Below are 20,060 nucleotides of genomic sequence, written 5' to 3'. Positions count from 1 at the left end.
AGGGCTAGCAGCCTAAACTTAATCTGGGATGCCCCGGGGCTGAAAATATGGCACCGAAAGCCTTTGGTCAGGAGGGAAGAGAGTGTGGAACCACAACTGCTCTTTGCAGGAAAACTGTTGCCAAACAGCAGGAAGCCAAGGTAAACACACTGCTTCCAGAAACGCAGCCACAATTTGAAGGGATTTTTGTAAATTCGAAAGCTCAGACACTCGAAAAGCCCTTCCCATTTTTTTTTTTTTTTCTTGTTCTCGATCCAGGTACTTTCCCCTCAACAGCCCACCCACCTTCTGCCTCCACTATAGCAGTTTGTTGCTGGGCAACCCACGGCTGCATTTCGCCAGTGAGGGAGCTGTTTGTGCTTTTGGGTATTGGATTGAAACAGGGACTTTAACTTGGTGTTTGATCACAGCATTGTGCCAAGCTCTCAAAACACAGAGACAAACTGAGGCTTTGAAAAGAGCTAACCAGGCAGGAGAGGTTAACCACACCTCCGTTGAGCCTGTGGGTCTACAATCAGGTTTCTGCCTCCAAGTCACTTGCCTTTGGACATCTGTTCTGCAGTAGCAGTTCACTGAAACATTGATCTCTTAGGTGGCAAATGTTTTTCATTCCTCAGAGAGGAGTCCACCACAGAGAATTGGTGACAATAGCATGGCATTTTGAGTTGACAATAGCAAGGTATTTTGTCCATTCCTTTTAAATGTAGCATACTCCTAGAGTCAGGGTGAGGGTGACACTTTTTAGGTCAAAGATAATCTTTCTTTTTCCTCAAAACCAGGTATGAAATTTCCCTTCTACTTGAGAATAGCTCTTGGTCTCTCTCTCATACATACGTAAATACATACAAATTTACTCAACAGTATACTAAAGTTTGTTTTTCTGTGTGTGTACACATTCAAGCAAACACCAGGGAGGCAAATGTTTCTCCTTCTGCTGTTGTCCCCTGAGGGTTAGGACACAAAGATATCTATGTTCCAGGCATCGTCGAGCATGGTGATTGAGTCTAGAGAAGATATAAAGAACAATAGGAGTGTACAGAAGTGAGAGGGTCCTGGGGGGTATTATCTTATAATATTTCTGTAGTGAAAGGGTAAGGGTCTTCCAAACAGGGAGAGAGATACATGGAGCAGGTGGGAAGGCGGGGCTTGTAAGATCCCCAAGAGGAGGGAGCATTCAGCTATCTTGTTGATCAGGAGTAGGCTGAGACTCCCTGGAGGTGTGAGGAACAGTCTGTGTCTTTTATTATTATTATGTTTATTTGGAGGCCAGTCCTAATAAATCTTTTCCAATCTGGCTTAAGCCCTAAAGTCTCTTTGTGTCCAGAAATCAGTTACCCACCACCCACCTGGAAGGGTGAGAGGACTTATCTAAAGACACAGCACTAGGGATTCATCAGCGCATGTACATGTTACATCACAAGTGATTACTTGAATACTTGTCATATAATCTGAATAATTTCGCTCCCATGATGGTAGCACTCCCTTGATTAACAGAGAAAGAAACAAATGCATGGCTCACTTGAAATTTGTGTCTCTCCTGGTAATAGTCTAAACATGTGTACGAATCCTGAAGAGTCAGTCATCAGTCATCACTGGGACTCACAGATCTGCTGAGTTGCGATTGTCCCTGTGCTGAGCAGACAGCACACATCTACCAAGCAGCTGAGTGCCTCCCAGTAAGCAAGGCCAACCTACTATTAAATCAATCCACTGACAAAGCCTAGCTCAGAAATGTTTCTCCTTGTGTGAAAAGACCACCTGAGCTCTGCAAAGCCTGGGGCTCTGAAACTTGCAGGACCTGCCCGTGGCCCTGACCTTTTCTCCCTACCTTTCTCTTTTCACTCTAGTTAGCAAAACTCATCAACTGGAAGTAAAACCCAACATCTCCTGGGCCGAAATGGATTTTTAAAAAGAGGAAATAATGTAGAAATTCTTAGAGTCCACTCAGCTGGTCTAGAACTCACTGTGTAGAGCAGCTTGACCTTGAACTTGTGGCAATCCTCCTATCTCTCCCTCTGGAATGCTGGTATTATACATGCCATCACATCCAGCTTAGAGTTCTGGTTCTTAAACTTGAGTGACAATAGGAATTCTAGAGGTTGGGAAAGATGCTGAAGCACACTTCTGAACAGGGCAGACATTCCTAATACTACTACAAATAAAGGAAGGAAAGTATGGATTCAAATGATAGCCCTTTCCTCTTTAAAGAGCTCCAACAAATTGAATACTAACAAAGGTCAATCTGAAATCTAAAATGAGTGGTAATCATCAACTTAGTTCTATGCTGCTCATGGCATTTGGTCTTAGTGTTCCCTTTGTAGTAAGATATCTTCTCTAATTTTTGTTTTATTTGAGACTGGTTCTTGATATGTAGCCTAGATTGGTCATGAACTCAGAATCTCCTGCCACTACCTCCCATGTGCATGCTGAGATTATAGGTATGAGCCACCATGCCCTGTCCAAGTGAAGCTAGCCTCGGAGGCTGAGTCTCAGCCACTGAAGTACCACTTATGGTAGGTCACCTTGATAGAACCTTTGTTCCCCACTTTTTGCAGTGCTGGGGAAGGAACCCACAGTCTTATGCATGTTAGGCCAGCCTCTTATCACTGAGCTGTACTCCAAACCTTACTGAATTATTTTCTGTTAAGACATTTTAAGTCGGGGTCTTACATATCCAGGCTTGACTTGAATTTACTAAGTAGTCCATATTGCCAGCCCGGCCTTGAACTTCTGATCTTTCTACCTTGCTTCCACCTCCTGAAGGTTGAGTCACAGTTGTGTGCCACCATGCCCAGTTTATGTGGTGTTGAGGTCTGAACTCAAGGCTTTGTGCATGCTAATCTAGCACTTTACCAGCTGAGCTAGACTTGTAGTTCCTTGATAACTGAGATGGGGGCATGGTGGTTGCACCCTTTTAACCCTAGCACTCAAGATGCAGAGGCAGGAGGACCTCTATGAGTTTAAGGGCAGCCTGATCTACATAGGGAGTTCCAAGCCAGCCAGGACTACATAACACAGCAACAAAAATGACAGCTGGTGCTGGGCAGTGGGGACACACACCTTTAATCCCAGCACCTGGGAGGTAGAGGCAGAGGGATCTCTGTGAGTTCAAGGCCAGCCTGCTCTACATTAAAGTTCCAGGACAGGGTCCAAAGACACACAGAAAAACCCTGTCTTGAAAAACAAAAACAAAAACACACAAAAAATACAACTGGCAAATGTCTATGGCATAAGAAACTCCTAAGTGCTATAGGGAATACAGTGATAAAAAATGCAGTTGCTGCCTTCAAAGACTACTTCAGCATAATTAAGATACATTCATTGAGTATGAGGGAAGAGAAATGAGTATGACATCATTTCTATTCTGAGTTTCCTAATGAGTAAAACAAAGCACTCATATAAGCACCCAGCTAAACCATAAAGCAAAATGAAATAAGCACTCAAAGGCTAAGTAATAGGTGGAAGGGAGATGTGGAAACCAGGAAGATCACACAAGACAATTTTGAAACAGGATCTGGCAACATGTACCAGATCTCAATATAGATGGTTGTTAGCCATCATGTGGGTGCTGGGAATTGAACTCAGGACCTCTGGAAGAGCAGCCAGTGCTCTTAACCTCTGAGCCATCTCTCCAGCCCCTGAAAACTTTTTTTTTTTGAGACAAGGTGTTAATGCACAGTTTTAACTGATCTAGAACTTACTATGTAGACCAGGCTGGCCTCCAAGTAATAGATATCAGCCTGCCTCTGCCCCCCATGCCCAGTTTGGGGACTAAAGGCATATGCCACCATGCCCAGCTTCCCTATATATCCCAGGCTGGCCTTGAATTCACTATCCTTCCTCAGCCTCCAGGGTGTTGGGCTTACAGGTGAGCCACTACTCATCACTAGATTGCTAGAGAATAGAGTTCTTGGGAGCTCCAAATATTCCCGAAGAAGAATTCTTCATGGAAAACGACCTTGCATTTCAACAGTTTCTCACATTGCTTACTTCCCTGAACATGACTCTTCTTCTCACTGATTCCTTCCTCCTAGGTTATGGTCCAAAGTTATGTGCACCATTGATTCCATATCTTCTACTCTTAGATTAAAGACTGGGACTGTAGGGGTCGCCATTGGTTTTGGGGTTCACGGTGTAGGTCAGGCTCAAAGCAAATTTGCCTTATCATCTCACCTCTGCCCATCGTTCCTTACAGTGAAATCAGGGATGCTTCAAGCTACGTAACCTTTCCTCTTCTAGATCAGAAAGCTCTGTTGCTGACAGTGTTCTACCTAGCCCTACAACTCTCAACCATGTAAAGCATTATTTACTCTTAGAGGCTTTCTCCTTAGACAAATAGATTTGAAAGATATTTAACATCTTCTCATCCTGTCTTGACTGTAGAAGGGATTGTATCAAAGACCTCACCATATGTCATGAAGAGTTCCTCTGAGTCTTTTTTGTTTTTGTTTTTCAAGTCAGGATTTCTCTGTGTAGCATGGCTATTGCTGGAGGTTCTTGTCCTGTCAGGTCCTGCTGCTCTTCTCAGCCCCAAATAAACACACAGAGACACTATATTAATTATTAAACTGCTGGCCGATGACTAGGGCTTCTTATTGCCTAGCTCTCTCTTAATTATTAACCCATAACTACTAATCTATGTATTTCTACATGGTCTTGGCTTACTGGAGAATGCCTGGACCTGTAACTCCTTTGTAGTCTACATGGCATCTGTTTTTGGTGCTTCTCTGCCTTCCTTTCCCAGAATTCTCCTTGTCTCCTAGCCCCGCCTATCTTCCTGTTTCTATCGGCCAAACACTGTTTTATTCATCAACCAATAAGAGAAACATATATACAGAAGGACATCCCCCATCACATGGCTGTCCTGGAACTAGTTCTGTCCACCAGGCTGGCCTCAAACTCACAGAGATCCACCTGCCTCTGCCTCCCAAGTGCTGGGATTAAAGGGCTACACCACCACTGCCCAGTCTCTGAATCTTTTTATAGACAGCTTCCCTTGTCCCCAAGAAGCAAAGATGAACTCTAGTCTTTCAGGAATCCTGAGACTGTAAGTTGTGCAGTGTCCCTAGAACAGCATTTCTTTGGAGTTGGCTGGGATATGACATATTTGGCTTGTGGGGTGGGGCTTGCTATAACAAGTTCTCACCCAGCTTGGTTTCAGACTCCTCGGCTAATACATCATCCTGCTTCAGCCTCCTGAGTAGCTAGGACTACAGTCAGGTGGCACTACACGAGATGCCACATATTTGGACGAGAGTCTTTTGACCAAATCTATAGATAGCCCAGTGCTACAATGCCAGCTCCCTTCTCTTTACCATCCCCTCTACACGTGTTCGACAGGCAAGAGCTGTTACTATGGAAATGTATTATTTTTAAAAACAGACAGCCCTGGGCTTGGGAAATATCTCGAGAACAAACCCACGCAAGCAAGGAGGTTAATAGGGGGGTTCCTGAATCCTAGCTCCAAGGGGAAGGAGGACGATGGTAGTGTTCTATTCTCAACCTTTACCAGATTCAGGTTCATTTTTCTCGCCATTGGTATTAGCTTTTGGACTTTTGCCAGGCACCTCTATCTGGGAAGGGATACCTAACCCCTGCTTACCCAGGGCCTAGCTTCAACCAAGGAATAAGACCAGAAGCTGCTGAACCAGGTATTGGAAGTGGGTGGTGATTTCCAGGGGACCAACTCATTCTTAACCGCACAGGCGCCCAACCTGTAGAAATCTAAGTAAGATGTTTAAGGGAAAACAGGCGGTATCTCAGATAAGTGAAGTTCCCTTGCCTGGTAATGAAGGGGTGCGCCCGGATTTCAGGGCAGGGCGGGGCAGTTAAAGACTCCGCCTATTTTCATCCCGGAACCCTCTACGTGTACAGCTCAACTCCCTGCCCATCCTCTAGCTCTGAGCGCCTGGCTGGCTAGGCCCCGCCCGGTGCGGGCGCGGCTCCTTTAAGGGTGGGTGGGGGCGGGGCGCTGGTGGTGTTGTCAGTGTCAGTTCTGCGCACGCAGCCCTCCCGGAGCCGGTGCCGGCCCGCGAGCCCCGGTGTCTCTGCAGACCGGTCCCCGCCCGGGTCCAGCCGGGCCCGCGCCGCGGGAGGAGTCTGGTGGTGGCTGGCGAGTAGCTTGGGTCACATCGCAGGACCTAGCGACCCGGATCCCCGCCTGCAGACAGAGCCCAGGCGTCGCGACCCCGGAGGACCTCTGCTCTATCCGTGGCACCTACTGGTCCTGGGATCTCCGCGGCGCCTGTGAACCCCGGAGCCCGCGCGCTCAGCCCCGGGGGAGCTCGCCCACGCCCCACGGCCCCCCTGGGCCATGCTCCCCCGGGGCAGCGGCTGAGCCCGAGCCAGGACCCGAGCCCGCGGGAGCATGGATCCCGGCTGGGGGCAGCGGGACGTGGGTTGGGCGGCCCTGCTGGTCCTCTTTGCCGCCTCGCTGGTCACCGTATTGGGCTGGCTGCTGCAGTATGCCCGGGGTTTGTGGCTGTCGCGGGCTGGTGGGGGCCAGGACTCCCGACCCACCTCAGCCTCTGAGCCCGGGGGTTCCCTCCGGGAGCTGGGTGTGTGGCGTTCGCTGCTGCGTCTGCGAGCGACCCGGACCGGCGCCTCGGAGGAAGCCGGCGTCCGGGGCCTCCTGGCTTCGCTCTTTGCCTTCAAGTCTTTCCGGGAGAATTGGCAACGGGCTTGGGTGCGAGCCCTGAACGAGCAGGCCTGCAGGGACGGGGTGAGTCTCACCGAGTCCCTGTGTCTTTCCTTTAGCTTTGCCCCGGCTAGAGAAGAGGCTCCTCGTGAGGAGGGCTGGGTTAGGGCTGGGGATCAACTGGAAAGCCCCATAGCTTTCTCTGATCTTTCAGATCAGAGAAAAGCGAGCAGGTGAGGCTGGGGGGGGGGGGTTGTTGTAGAAGTCCAGTTATGTACCAAATTTTCTATTTTTATGTGCAAGGTACTCTGGTTCCAAATCCAGTACAAGTTACTGTTCTCATAGCAACACTAATCCGTGTGCCTGAGGGCACTTCCGCCTAGACTGGGCTGGCTGGGCCAAGAGAGACAGGTGCACCTGCAGAAGGAATTTGCCTGGTTCTCATGCCACCACACCCCATTAAGATTTCAGGCTCCCAAACCCTGGTGGTCAGGTACCCCTCCTCCCCACGCCAAAGTAACTGAATCATTCCCCCATCTACCAGCAATTTAACTACTTCAGTCAAACATTCTCCTCGTCCAGGCTGGCCTGCAGTGTTGAAGGGAAAGGCGTTCAGTTAGAGGGCATGTTGATCAGCTGTGTCCTTTCTAATAAATGAACTTGGGCTGCCCCTTGAGGGTCAGTCATAAACCAGCTCAGCCTACCTCCACCCGTTGCACCATGGGCATCTGGCCTCCCAGGAAGTGGGTAGGAAATAGAGTCATGAGACCGAGGTTGGGTGGAAGGCAGATGTCTCCTTTTTCTGGCCCAGCAACCTCTCCTGGCCCCCAGTCTATCAGCTCCTTTCTTAGAGACCTCTCTCTGTATCTAGCTATAAGAGTTTAGAGCCTTTGTCCTGCTCATCCAGATGCCTGGGAACAGAAGTGGCTCCAAGAAGTTGTCTTGTTTCTGATTCCCAGCTGGCCAGCTGAAAGCCAGATGACATCTGTCAGGTTACACATTGAACCTACCCCTCCAACCTGGCTCTTCCTGTACCTTGTCCCTGGGACAGCTGACTCAGCTGGACATTGGCCTCTCGTGTGGGGGGGGAGGGAAGGGGAATCTAGATTCTAAGAGCTCATCTTCTATTCACTTTAGCACGACTTTTGAAGAAGACAGCTACTATAGAAGGGAAATTGTCTTCCCTGGTTTGCCAGGAAAGTGAATGAACCCTGTGAATTTGTTTTCTGTATCTCAAACCTTGAAGACAAATTGCCAACCCAGGCTGTACCCCCTCCTCAATTCTTCCATTCTGTTTTCCACTGCTGTAGAAGAATTAGGGGGTGGCTCTTTCGAGAGCTAAGCAGCTTTCTGCTCCCTAATGCCACCCTGATGTCCTGTCTGCCTTAAGGAATTAACCAGGCCTGGGATCCTTGAGCCCTCCCTCAAAGCTTGCTTCTCTTCCCAGCACTTGTGATCGAGTTTCCCCTAGCCATGCTAAGTCAGTCTTCATTTCTAAGAATTTAGGCAGAGAGATATCTTTGACCATTCACATCCTGTTTATTTATGAAAAGGCATAGCCTTATTTCTCCATCTAATTTTATAGCAAGTGACACACCATTTTCATCCTTAGCCTAGCCCTGCCCAGCTACAGATGGCAATGAACATGTCAATTTGTCGTTGTTGTTATTGTTTACCTTTATTTATTATTAGAGTGAAGAGTTAGGTGGAGGGAGAGCAGAGAGATTCCTGGGATTTGAAGAGGTATCCAAGGTTCAAGGCAAGCTTACCTCCAAGGTAGTCTAGCTTCCAGGTTCACAGCAGCCGCTTAGAAGCTGCAGATCCCTGGAGACAGTGGGGTTTAAGAGAAATACGTTCTATTCTAAAGTCCTGAGCCAAGGAGCAGAAAGAGGCCAGCCTGTAGTTGAGGACTCTGCAGTGTGAGAGTTCAGCCAGCAATTGAGCAGACCAGCTCTGAAGAGACAGCTCCAGAGACTTGATCTTGTGCCCATATTACCTCCTCAGAGCTCCATCCAAATCACCTTTGAGGAGGTACCCCAACTCCCTCCCAGAGCCAGCATTAGTCATGTGACCTGCAAAGACCAATCAGAGCGTACCATGGTAAGGGTCTGGTGGGCACTACCTGATGGGGTGGTGGTGGTGGTTGACCCCAAGGTTCCCTATAGTCTGAGTGTTTTTAATTTTGAGTTTCTGTGTGCTTTACGGATCTAACGATTTGTTTCAGGAGATCTAAGAATCTCACTCTGTGTGTGTGTGTGTGTGTGTGTGTGTGTGTGTGGCTTTGGATTTTATCTAATTCATTAAGAAGCTTAGGGCCCCAAAAGGTGACACCCCAAGGAAAACAGAAATGGGGAAGGTTCTGTTGAAGCACCATGGGTCAGGGCAAAGCCAGGTGAGCATCCTCCTCAATGCCTGACACTGCCTCTCTGTCTCAGGTGCTGCACTGCCAGCTCTCTGCTGAGGAGGTGTGCTTTCCAGTCTCTGTGACCCAGCAGTCCCCCGCTGCCGTCTCCATGGAGACCTACCACGTCACTCTGACACTGCCACCAACACAGGTGGAGGGAAATGTGGGAAACTGAGTTGGGCAGAGGACAGTTGAGTTGGCACAGCACTTTTCTTTTGGTTGCTCTTTGGGATGGAATTTGGGAAGAAAGGGTCCTGAGGAGTTAGCAATGAGGCCTTGGAAGAATGAGGCAGGTCATCCTAATCCTCTTGTTCTTGTCTCTAGTTGGAAGTCAGCCTGGAGGAAATCCCTGATGAGGGGCTGCTGGTGTCCTGGGCCTTCACTGACCGCCCAGAACTCAGCCTAATGGTGCTTCCTAAGCTGCAGACCAGGGAGGTAAGAAGGGGGCAGGCAGACAAGAGATTGAACTAGCAGTGGAGCAGAGCACAGGCTCCACCTCTTCTCCTCTCCGCAGAGAGATGAGGAACCAACAGAACTTTCAACAGTTGAGGAACTGATCAAGGATGCTATAGTCAGCACTCAACCCGCCATGATGGTCAACCTCAGGGCCTGCTCTGCCCCAGGAGGCCTGGTGAGTGAACATCCAAAAAGCAAGATTTGCCCGTGTCCCATCTCCCGTCCTGTATCAGGATTATTGCTATTTTTACCTCCTTCTGCTCCTAGGTACCCAGTGAGAAGCCACCCATGACGTCTCAGGCCCAGCCACCTATCCCCAGACCTACCCGATTATTCTTAAGGCAGCTTCGAGCATCTCACCTGGGAAGTGAGCTGGGGGGTAAGAACTCCATTGCCTTTGCCGTAGGTACAAGCAGCCCCTTCCCCTCTGCCAAGGACATAGTTTCTCTGCTTGAGCATCCTCTAACTTCTGGTTCTTTACAGGTACTGAGGAACTGTGCTGTGCAGCTGAGCTTGACAACCCCATGCAACAGAAGTGGACCAAACCCATGAGGGCTGGTCCTGAGGTGGAATGGACAGAGGATCTGGCACTGTAAGTCATGCTCTGCTCCCAACCTGTTCCCATAGGCAGTCAGGATGAAGAAACCTTTCCAGGATAGTCTTGGCATGAGTCAGCCAGCCCTGCTTTCAGTAGTAGACCTATATTGTATGCCAGGTCCTTGGGGATGGAGATAAAGAGTAGATATAGTGGGTAGATCACAGGCCTGAAACAGAGGCAGATGTACCTAGGGCAGATAGGACAGTGTGCCAGTTGATATTTATGAACAGCATACCATGGGAGTGTTTAGTTCCATTCTTATAATGGAATAAAGATCTGATGAGGCTTCATTTAGGAGGTACATTTAAATCATACCTTCCCGGGCAGTGGTGGCGCACGCCTTTATTCCCAGCACTCGGGAGGCAGAGGCAGGCGGATCTCTGTGAGTTCGAGACCAGCCTGGTCTACAAGAGCTAGTTCCAGGATAGTCTCCAAAGCCACAGAGAAACCCTGTCTCGAAAAAACCAAAAAACCCCACAAAAAACAAAAAAATAAAAAAAACTATACCTTTAAGCAAGCATATCATTGACCAGAATGTGAAAGTCTTGACTAAAAAATGAAGGGCATCTTTCAGCCTGACTACAGCCATTCCTCGTCAGGAGACGAGGTGGAAGAGTGATGGGGGACGTGAGTATCTGGCTGAGGAAAGGGGTTTCCACTCGTGACTTGCTCCATACTCCTAGGAAAATGGACGACTTGGAGGACAGCATAGTTTGGTTGGAGCCCTGGTTCTATGTTATTTGCCTAGGTCTCTGCTTCTAGCCCTTGACTGACTCAAGAGTGGGTTCAGTTTGCTAAACTGAACCCTTCTCTCCTGACCTGTCCATCCTCTTTTGGTCTTCAGGGATCTGGGTCCCCAGAGCCGGGAGCTGACCCTCAAAGTGCTTCGGAGCAGCAGTTGTGGAGATGGTGAGTGTGGGGCAGAAGGGGCGCTTCAGAGGGGGTGCTAAGCAGGTCCTGCTCATGGGCCCAGCTCACAGTGTCACCCCTGTCTCCAGCTGAACTCCTTGGTCAAGCCACACTGCCTGTAGGCTCACCCTCTAAACCACTGTCACGAAGACAAGTGTGCCCATTAACTCCAGGGCCAGGGAAATCTCTGAGCCCAGCAGCCACTATGACAGCAGAGGTGAGAAGGTGACCACTTTGGGGAGATGGATAGACCTGGGCTGGCAGTCTATGAGATCCTAACCCCTTGCTGTCTCCTCACCCTTTGGCAGCTGCACTATGAGCAGGGTTCCCCTAGGAACCTGGGCACACCCACCTCTTCCACCCCTCGCCCCAGCATCACACCTACCAAGAAGATTGAGCTGGACCGGACCATTATGCCCGATGGCACCATTGTTACCACCGTCACTACCGTCCAGTCCCGACCCCGTATAGATGGCAAATTAGGTAAAAAGGAGTGGCTGTAGTCAGGGCCTGACAGGGAAAGGGGAAGGAAAGCCTGAACACCAGCACGTCTTGTTTCCTGATGTCCCATTCTGATCCTACTACTTTCTCATCTTTGTCTCTCAAACTTTCCCTTGCACCTCTCCATCCCATCAGCTCTCCTCTCTCCATTTAGTCCCTTGGAATCTGTTAGTCTCTCCTCTTGCTCTAAGTTCCCTTCTTTTTTTTTTTTTTTTTTTTTTTGTTTTTTGGTTTTTCAAGACAGGTTTTTCTCTGTGTAGCTTTGGAGACTATCCTGGTACTCTCTCTGGAGACCAGGCTGGCCTCAAACTCACAGAGATCCGCCTGCCTCTGCCTCCCGAGTGCTGGGATTAAAGGCATGCACCACCAACGCCTGGCAGTTCCCTTCTATCTTTCTATGGGTGTCTTTTCTTTCCTTGAATCTAGCCCCGATGGGCTAATTGTCCCACTTCTACTCCCAACCCTATGTGGTCTCTGGGCTCTTCTAGCAAACTTAGGGGCTTCTGTGACGTTTTTTCTATCTCCAGTGGCCTTACATCACACTTGTTCCATCTCTAGGAATCCCGTGGCAATTATCCCTATCTCCAGGGGCCCCTCAACATTCTCCATATATGTTTGGTACCTCCCTATATACCCTCAAGTGGGCCCCATGGCGCTTTCCCACACTGCCACTGGTTCCTCTAGCATCTTTTCCGTTTGTACAGCATCTTCTTAATCACCCTGTGATTAATCTCCCTTAATCATCCTTGCCCTCTGAGTCAACCAAAGTCTGCATCTCAATAAAGATAGTAGGGGTGGGGGCCATTCTAAAGCACTTCCCAGCTCACTCTCCCTCCCCCACCCACCAGACTCCCCCTCCCGCTCCCCGTCCAAGGTGGAGGTGACTGAGAAGATGACAACTGTGCTGAGTGAGAGCAGCGGCCCCAGCAATGCCTCCCACAGCAGCAGCCGTGAGTGGGGAAAGGGAATGAGCATTGGCGGGCCCTAATGCCTCTGTAGTCAAGAGCTACTTTGGGTGGAGCAAGAGGAGTTTGAGTCCAAGAAGTCAAGTAGAAGTCAAGCTATGTATCCTCTGCATCCCCCAGCAGGGGAGAGCCACCTTTCTAATGGCTTGGACCCAGTAGCAGAGACAGCAATTCGCCAGCTGACTGAGCCCAGTGGGCGGGCAGCCAAGAAGACACCCACCAAGCGCAGCACGCTCATCATCTCTGGTGTTTCCAAGGTAACAGAGCTCTAGGGAGAGAGCTAAGATGGGGAAAAAGCCCTAATGGGTCATTCTTGCCCATTAAAACCTGTCCCTCCTGGCAGGTGCCCATTGCTCAGGACGAGTTGGCGCTTTCCTTGGGTTATGCAGCTTCTCTGGAAGCCTCGATGCAAGATGATACAGGAACCAGTGGTGGTCCTTCATCACCTCCCTCAGACCCATCAGCCACATCCCCAGGACCCCCAGATGCCCTCTCCAGTCCCACAAGTGTCCAGGAAGCAGATGAGACGACACGTTCAGACATTTCTGAGAGGCCATCAGTGGATGATGTTGAGTCAGAAACAGGGTCTACTGGTGCCCTGGAGACCCGAAGCCTCAAGGATCACAAAGGTGGGTAGCAAAGGACAGGTAGTCCTCCTTACTATTTTTCTGAGAGGTGGGGCTGAGACAGAGTCTGGCCTAGAACTCACCATGTAGCCCAGGATAGCATCAAACTTGAAATAATTCTTGGTCTTAGTTTCTCAAGTGCTAAATTTTAGGCGTAGCATACTCAGGTGTCACCGTATTGTCACCTCAGTCCTGCTAGACAACTTGAAGGCATGGTAGGCTCAGCTAACTTGCCCTTCGAGGGTCAGGCAAACTCAGGTAGAGCAAGGAACTTGGTGCTTCAGTTTCTAGCCTGGGTATGACAAACTGGAGTGACAACAAGGGAAGTCATCACAATTATCTTTCTTCCTGAGCTAACAAACTTTTTTTCTTTCACTTGTCTTTGTTGTTTGAAGAAAGGGTCTCATGTAGTCAAGGCTGGCTCAAACTTGCTATATACCGAAAGTCAGCCTAAAATATCTGATCCTCATGCCTCTACCTCCTAGTTGTTAAGATTATAGGTAGGCACTAGCATGCCCAGCCATTCTTTTTTAAAATTGTTACATTTAGTTCTTTATTTTAGTGCGTGTGTGTGTGTTGTGTGTGTGTGTGTGTGTGTGTGTGTGTGTGTGTGTGTGCGCGTGTGTGTGTGCGCGCGCGCGCATCACAGCACACAATCAGAAGACAACTGCAGGAATTTGTTTTCTCCTTTTACCATGTAGGTACCTGGGATTGACCTATAGTTGTCATGTTTGGCAGCACTTTTACCTGTTGAGACATCTTTAACAATTTTTAAAAAATGTGTATGGGTATTTTGCCTACATGTTTGTCTGTATACCACAAGTGTGCCTGGTGCCCAAGGAGGTCAAAAGAGGTTGTTGAATCCCATGGAACTGGAGTTATGGACAGTTATGAGCTGCCATGTGAATGCTGGGAATCAAACCTTGGTCCTCTGGAAGAGCAGCCAGTGCTCTTAACTGCTTGCGACATCTCTCCAGTGCCCTGCTGAGATATAAGCTTCCATGCCAACCTTAAAATTGTTCCTCTGAGCCAGGCATGGTGGCATACATCTTTAATCCCAGTACTCAAGAGGCAGAGGCAGGTGGATCTGTAAGTTCAAAACCAGTCTGGTGTACATAGTGAGGTCCAGGATGGCAAAGAATACACAGTGAGACTGTCTCAAAAGAGAGAGAGAGAGAGAGAGAGAGAGAGAGAGAGAGAGAGAGAGAGAGAGAGAGAGAAAGAGAGAGAAGAAGAAAGAAAAGAAGAGAAAAGAAAAGAAAAGAAATAAGAAAGATTGGTCCTCTGAACCAGGGATGGTGGCATTTAGCTATAATCCCAGCTTTTGGGGCTGGAGCAGGATTTTGAGGTAAGGCCAGTTTACAGGCCACATATTGAAGAAAGGAAGCCAGGAAGCATTTGCCCTCTGGTGGTGACTCAGGTGCAAACAGTATTCCTAACTTCAGAGGACAGAGTTTGCATCTTCACCCTTTGACCAAGGAGGCTGTCAGCTGTGGTCTATTTGTGATTTAAAAGCTAGTGTGGCCGGGTGGTGGTGCACACCTTTAATCCCAGCACTTGGGAGGCAGAGGCAGGTGGATCTCTGTGAGTTCGAGACCAGCCTGGTCTTCAAGAGCTAGTTCCAGGACAGCCTCCAAAGCCACAGGGAAACCCTGTCTCGAAGAAAAAAAAAAAAAAAAAAAAAGCTAGTGTGATAGTGCACACTGTAATCTCAGTACTTGAGAGTCTATGGCAAGAGGATGGTGATGGCTGTTAGTTTAAGATCAGCCTGGGTTACCTAATGAGTTCAAGGCCAGCTAGGGCTACAAATCCAGATTCTGCCTCAAACAAACAACAAAAAAGAATTTCAATTGTGGTTCACATCACTTCTTGAGATAATGGAATTTTTAAGCCCAAAGCCTGCTGTGTAAGCACCTTCCTCTCTCTTATAGACCCATATTTACCTCTTTGAGGTTTCTAGAAGCCCCACTGCTCACACCCTGGAATGCAGTATGTTAACCCATCTTCCCTTTTATGATTTATAGGCTTTGAGGAACACCCTCTGTGCAGCCTCTGTCTATCCGCAGAAGGATGCTCAGTCCCAGCATGTCCTCCAAGAACAGCAGCCGCTACCCTTGTTATTCTCCCTGGGGATAGGGTCAGAGGTGCACACAGATTCCCTCCCCCAGAATGTCGTTCCTTTCTCAGGGTGGGCAAAGCTCATGTGTGCTTCCACTTCCTTTTCTGAAAAAGACAGGCGTTAGGCAAGAGACTTCCCATTCTTCATTTTCTCCATCCTCACCCCATTCCTGTGCCCCTCCATCTGCCTCAGTTTCCCTTTCTTCCTCACAGTGAGTTTCCTGCGCAGTGGCACTAAGCTCATTTTCCGCCGGAGGCCCCGACAGAAGGAAGCTGGTCTGAGCCAATCACACGATGACCTCTCCAACACAACGGCCACCCCTAGTGTCCGAAAGAAGGCTGGCAGCTTTTCTCGTCGCCTTATCAAGCGGTTTTCCTTCAAATCCAAACCCAAGGCCAATGGCAACCCCAACCCCCAGCTCTGAGAACCCCCCCTGAACTAGGAAAGGGCAAGAGTTCTCTGAGTCCATTCCCCACATCCCCTTCTTTACCCCTTCCTGGATTCCCAGTGCTGGGGCAAGGAAAGCCCTTGGGTTCTAAGAAGCCCCAGCACTCTGGGCTGTGGGGTAAGTTGGAAGGATGTTTGACATGGGAAGCATTTGAGAGGCAGGCACTCATTGCTGTGGACATAGGAGTTTGGCAGCTGGGAGTAAGGGGCAGGCTCTGTCTTAGCATGTGTGGGCATTCTTTAGAAGTCTATGCCCTCTGCTGGTACTGCCCCCAGAGAGGAGCCCTGGGGTACTCATCTCCTGGGCAGATCCTTCTCCCTTATTTATTCTCTTTTCTATTTATATGTGTGGTCTAGGACCCTTGGCAAACAGATGCTAGAGGGCATCTCTCCAGGTGACCCTTTTCTGTCCCAGGAGGGTAAGGCAAGTTCCAGGAGGGGTTTCTATACCTCTCTTCGGGGTCCCCACTTAGACGAGCACCAGTGTCTGTCTCAGGAAGACATTGGCAGATCATAGGAATCCGGGCTAGTGCCCAGGATGGGGGGCAGGTACTCCCCACCTCCCTACCTCCCACACTGCTCCTCTTTTCTCCTTCCCTTTGTTACCATTTTGTACTTGATGCCTTCTCCATGAGCAGTGGCTCAGTTAGAAGGAGGGAGCCAGGAGGCTGGTAGGAAGCCTTCCCTAGAGAGATAGCTTTAGGAGCTTTAAAGACGGTATGATCATAGAGCAAGGTTGCACCTCTGTATGTTGGGGGATGATGATGTCCATTGCTGTGTGATGGCTTGGAATTTAATTTATTTAATTAAAGTCAAATTGGAGTTTATAAAGGAGAACTGCTGGCATCCTTTGAAAAGCAAACAGGAAGCGAGGCTGTGGTATTGATAGAGGAGGAGGATCACTGGCACTAACCCAAGTAGTGAGGAAGGACAGAAGACAAAGAGACATGTAGAGAGGTTTGAGTGACAGCACTCTGAAAAGCAAAGTTGCCAAAAGAAAAGCTAAGCAGCTAGTTCACTTGACTTCATCCCCCTCTCTCAAATAGGCTGTTCTTTCTAGGACATAACAGAGTTCAGAGTATAGACTCTGGACCTGAACTGTTTTGATGTGAGACCCAGCTCCACTGGTTACCTTTGTGAGCATGGCCAAGATGGGTGCTCAGTTTTTATCCAGAGTCTCACCTATGTTCCCTAGCTGGCTTGTAACTCCTTTATGTAGACCAGGCTGTCCTTGAACTCAGAGATCCCTCTGCCTCTGCCTTCCAAATGCTAGGATTAAAGGTGTGTACTAGCACACCTGGTGGTGTGTTCAGTTTTATTTTTTCCTCTTCTTTAAATTGGGGATTATGGGTGGGGCTGTGATGGCCCACACCTTTAATCCCAGCACTTGGGAGGCAGAGACAGGTGGATCTCTGAGTCTGAGGCCAGCCTGGTCTACAGAGAGAGAGTTCCAGGGCAGACTCCAAAGCCACACAGAGAAGCCCTGTCTCAAAAAAACAAAAAAAGAGGGGGCAGAATATGGGCTGGGGACATAGCTCAAAAGTAGAGGACTATCCTAGCATACTCAAGACCCTGGGATTTGTTTAATCATTTTAAAAAGTGGGTGTAGCCAGGTGTGGTAGCATAAACCTTTAATCTCAGTACCTGGGAGGCAGAAGCAGGAGGGTCTCTGTGAGTTCCAAGCCAGTCAGGGCTATAATAGTGAGACCTGTCCAAAATAAATAAATAAATAAATAATATTTCTAACATGGGTGAGTGTTAGGTACCTACAGTTATGTCCCTGTTTCCTGTCCTTTGAGATGTCACACAGGACTTGAACCAAGTAAGCTGCTACAGAAGGTTGTGCAGAAGCAGGGTGTTCTGGCCCACGCCTTTAATCCCAGCACTTGGGAGACAGACAGGTTGATCTCTGTGAGTTCGAGGCCAGCCTGGTCTACAGAGTGAGTTCTAGGACAGGCTCCAAAACAATACAGAGAAACCAACAAGCAGGAAACTAGGCCTGCCACAAACATCTCCTTATCTGGCACAAGCTACTTCTCCTTTCTGGACCCCAATTTCTTCACCTCTATAATGAGAATGGCCTTGGATAATCAGGTCACTTCTAACATTTATGTATAACTTACTCAGAACTGGGTTTGTGAATAGACATCATGGATTACAACCCCCCATAGCCCACCACCTGCCTCTGCCTGCCCCCTACACAGGGTCTTGCTATGTGGCTCATACTGGCCTTAGAGTTTCCCAGTGCAGAGAATACAGATATGTGCCATCATACTTGGCTGTTACTTGTTTTGAGACAGGATTTCTCTGTGTAGCCCTGGCTGTCTTAGAACTCACTTTGTAGACCAGGCTGGCCTTGAGCTGACAGAGATCCACCTGCCTCTGCCTCTGCCTCCCAAGTGCTGGAACTAAAGGTGTGCGCTTCCATCAACTAGCACACATAAACTCTTCCACTTAATTGTATCCCAAATCCCTTTTTTATTTTTTAGAGGTAGGGTCTAAATTACCCTGACTAGCCTTGAACTTCTCTGTAGCTCAGACTCACCTTTCTCCGTTCTAGTACTGGGATTAAAGACGAGTTCTCAGGTCTGACCCAATCTATAGGTTTTAATGAATAGAAATGATGATGGGTGGGTGGAGTTTTAGAAAACAAATCTCAGAAAATGTCTGGATAATCCAGCCAAAGTTGTAGCTTCTTCTCAATAAAAAATTGAAAGTTTCCAGGTGGTGGTAGGGCACATCTTTAATCCCAGCAGTTGGGAGGCAGAGGCAGGCAGATCTCTGTGAATTTGAGGCCAGCTTGGTTCACAGAGTGAATTCCAGGATAGCCAGGGCTACACAGAGACCCTGTTTCAAAAAAAAAAAAAAAAGATGAAACTATACAAGGCAACAAGCCTTTAAATCTGGACGTTACTACCCCCACATCGTAGCACTAGGATTAAAGGCATAGCTCACCACATCCTAATAATTGAAATCTGGAAACATAGATCTATAAAAATACTGAGATTTGTGCCTTGAAAACTGTTTGAGTTCACATACCTCTGTTTTTCTTCATGGAATTACTAAAACAGCTAAGTGCCATTCTCGGTACTATAACTCTTGAGATGAGGGCAAGCATTTTATGAAGTAGTGTTAGGATCATGAATTTCTAAATTAATTAATAAGGCAGAAAAAATAACTGGGTGTGGTGACACATGCCTTTATTTCTAGCACTCTTAAAAACAAGGAGAGGTGGGATTGAAGAGAAGGTTCAGCCACAAAGAAGACTTGCTCCTTTAGCAGAGAATCCAGGCTCAGTTACCAGCACTCACGTGGCAGTTTATAACTATCCATAACTCTAGTTCCTGGGGACCTGATGCTCTCTTTTGGTGCCAGGACACACATAATGATGCACATACATTTAGGTAAGACACTTATAAATTTTGTTTTTAATTTTTTGAGATGGTACTGAGGAGATTGGCTGTGTTAAAGAGCCCTGATTCCTCTTGCAGAGGACCCAGGTTTGATTCCCAGCACCCACATGGCAGCTCACAATCATCTGTAACTCCAATTCTAGGGAGGACCTGATGCCCGCTTTCGGCCTTTGCAAGCATGGCACATACATGGTGTACATGCATACATGCAGGCAAACACTCATAGATATTAAATAAATAAATCTTAGCCAGGTGTAGTGCATACCTTTATTCTCAGCACTCAGAAGGCAGAGGCAGGTGATCTCTAGTGAATCCCACGAGAGACTGTTCTACATAATGAGTTCCATGACTGCCAGGGCTATTTAACAGTGAGACCCTGTCTCAAAACAAAAAGTCTAATTAAAAAACGTGTGTGTGTGTGTGTGTGTGTGTGTGTGTGTGTGTGTGTGTGTGTGTGAGAGAGAGAGAGAGAGAGAGAGAGAGAGAGAGAGAGAGAGAGAGAGATGGGGGAGGTTCTCTATATAGCCCTGGCTGGTCTCAAACTCAGAGATCCACCTGCTCCTGCTTCTGGAGTGCTGGGACTAAAGATATGTGGCACCATGCCCCGAAGTTTTAAATACCTATTGAGTTTCCCTCTCTGGACTATGTGACTGTGACTGGTTTATAAAAGTGAAGAAATAGACACAAGTGTTCTTCCTCACTGACTTGTATAAAATGCAGGGTAGTAAACAACACAAATATAATAGCCATAATAAGGAGATATATACCAAATATAACCAAATATTTAACCAAATATAAAAACAGAAATATAATATACCGTAATAAGGAAAGTCAATTCTTGGAGAAGGAACCACTGTCACCATTGGAAACACAAGAATAGGTAGGAAGTCAGTTAATACAATTGGAAGGGGAAGGAGAGATTTTCATTCAGAGAGAAACAAGTACAAATCCTCAGAAGTAAAAGAAGCTACTGTGCGGCAAGGAA

General features: G+C 48.0%; 1 protein-coding gene across 2 annotated transcripts; it reads left to right on the top strand.

The window, feature by feature from the left end:
* Positions 1 to 5,990: 5,990 nt before the first annotated feature.
* C2cd2l (C2CD2 like) lies at positions 5,991 to 16,499 on the top strand. 2 transcript variants are annotated; one of them, XM_027411929.2, is made up of 14 exons: positions 5,991 to 6,721; positions 8,642 to 8,737; positions 9,073 to 9,192; positions 9,366 to 9,476; positions 9,556 to 9,672; positions 9,765 to 9,876; positions 9,981 to 10,089; positions 10,940 to 11,004; positions 11,094 to 11,221; positions 11,313 to 11,487; positions 12,354 to 12,455; positions 12,594 to 12,727; positions 12,814 to 13,099; positions 15,428 to 16,499. In XM_027411929.2, exons 1-14 carry the CDS (start codon positions 6,368 to 6,370, stop codon positions 15,637 to 15,639), a joined length of 2,121 nt encoding a protein of 706 aa, XP_027267730.1. In that variant the 5' UTR covers positions 5,991 to 6,367; the 3' UTR covers positions 15,640 to 16,499. The 2 variants fall into 2 exon arrangements, with proteins under 2 accessions (XP_027267730.1, XP_027267729.1); XM_027411928.2 differs by having other exon boundaries at positions 12,591 to 12,727.
* The last annotated feature ends 3,561 nt before the right edge of the window (positions 16,500 to 20,060 follow it).

This window comes from Cricetulus griseus, chromosome 4 (assembly GCF_003668045.3).
Source record: "Cricetulus griseus strain 17A/GY chromosome 4, alternate assembly CriGri-PICRH-1.0, whole genome shotgun sequence".
NCBI classification, from domain to species: domain Eukaryota; kingdom Metazoa; phylum Chordata; class Mammalia; order Rodentia; family Cricetidae; genus Cricetulus; species Cricetulus griseus.
This window is presented reverse-complemented; position numbering and strand designations above follow the sequence as displayed.

Coding starts and splice junctions, on each gene's coding strand:
- C2cd2l (XM_027411928.2), top strand. CDS start 6,368: ATGGATCCCGGCTGGGGGCAGCGGGACGTGGGTTGGGCGGCCCTGCTG. Junction 11,005..11,093: donor GAGCAGCAGTTGTGGAGATG/GTGAGTGTGGGG, acceptor CCCTGTCTCCAG/CTGAACTCCTTGGTCAAGCC. Junction 13,100..15,427: donor AAGCCTCAAGGATCACAAAG/GTGGGTAGCAAA, acceptor TCTTCCTCACAG/TGAGTTTCCTGCGCAGTGGC.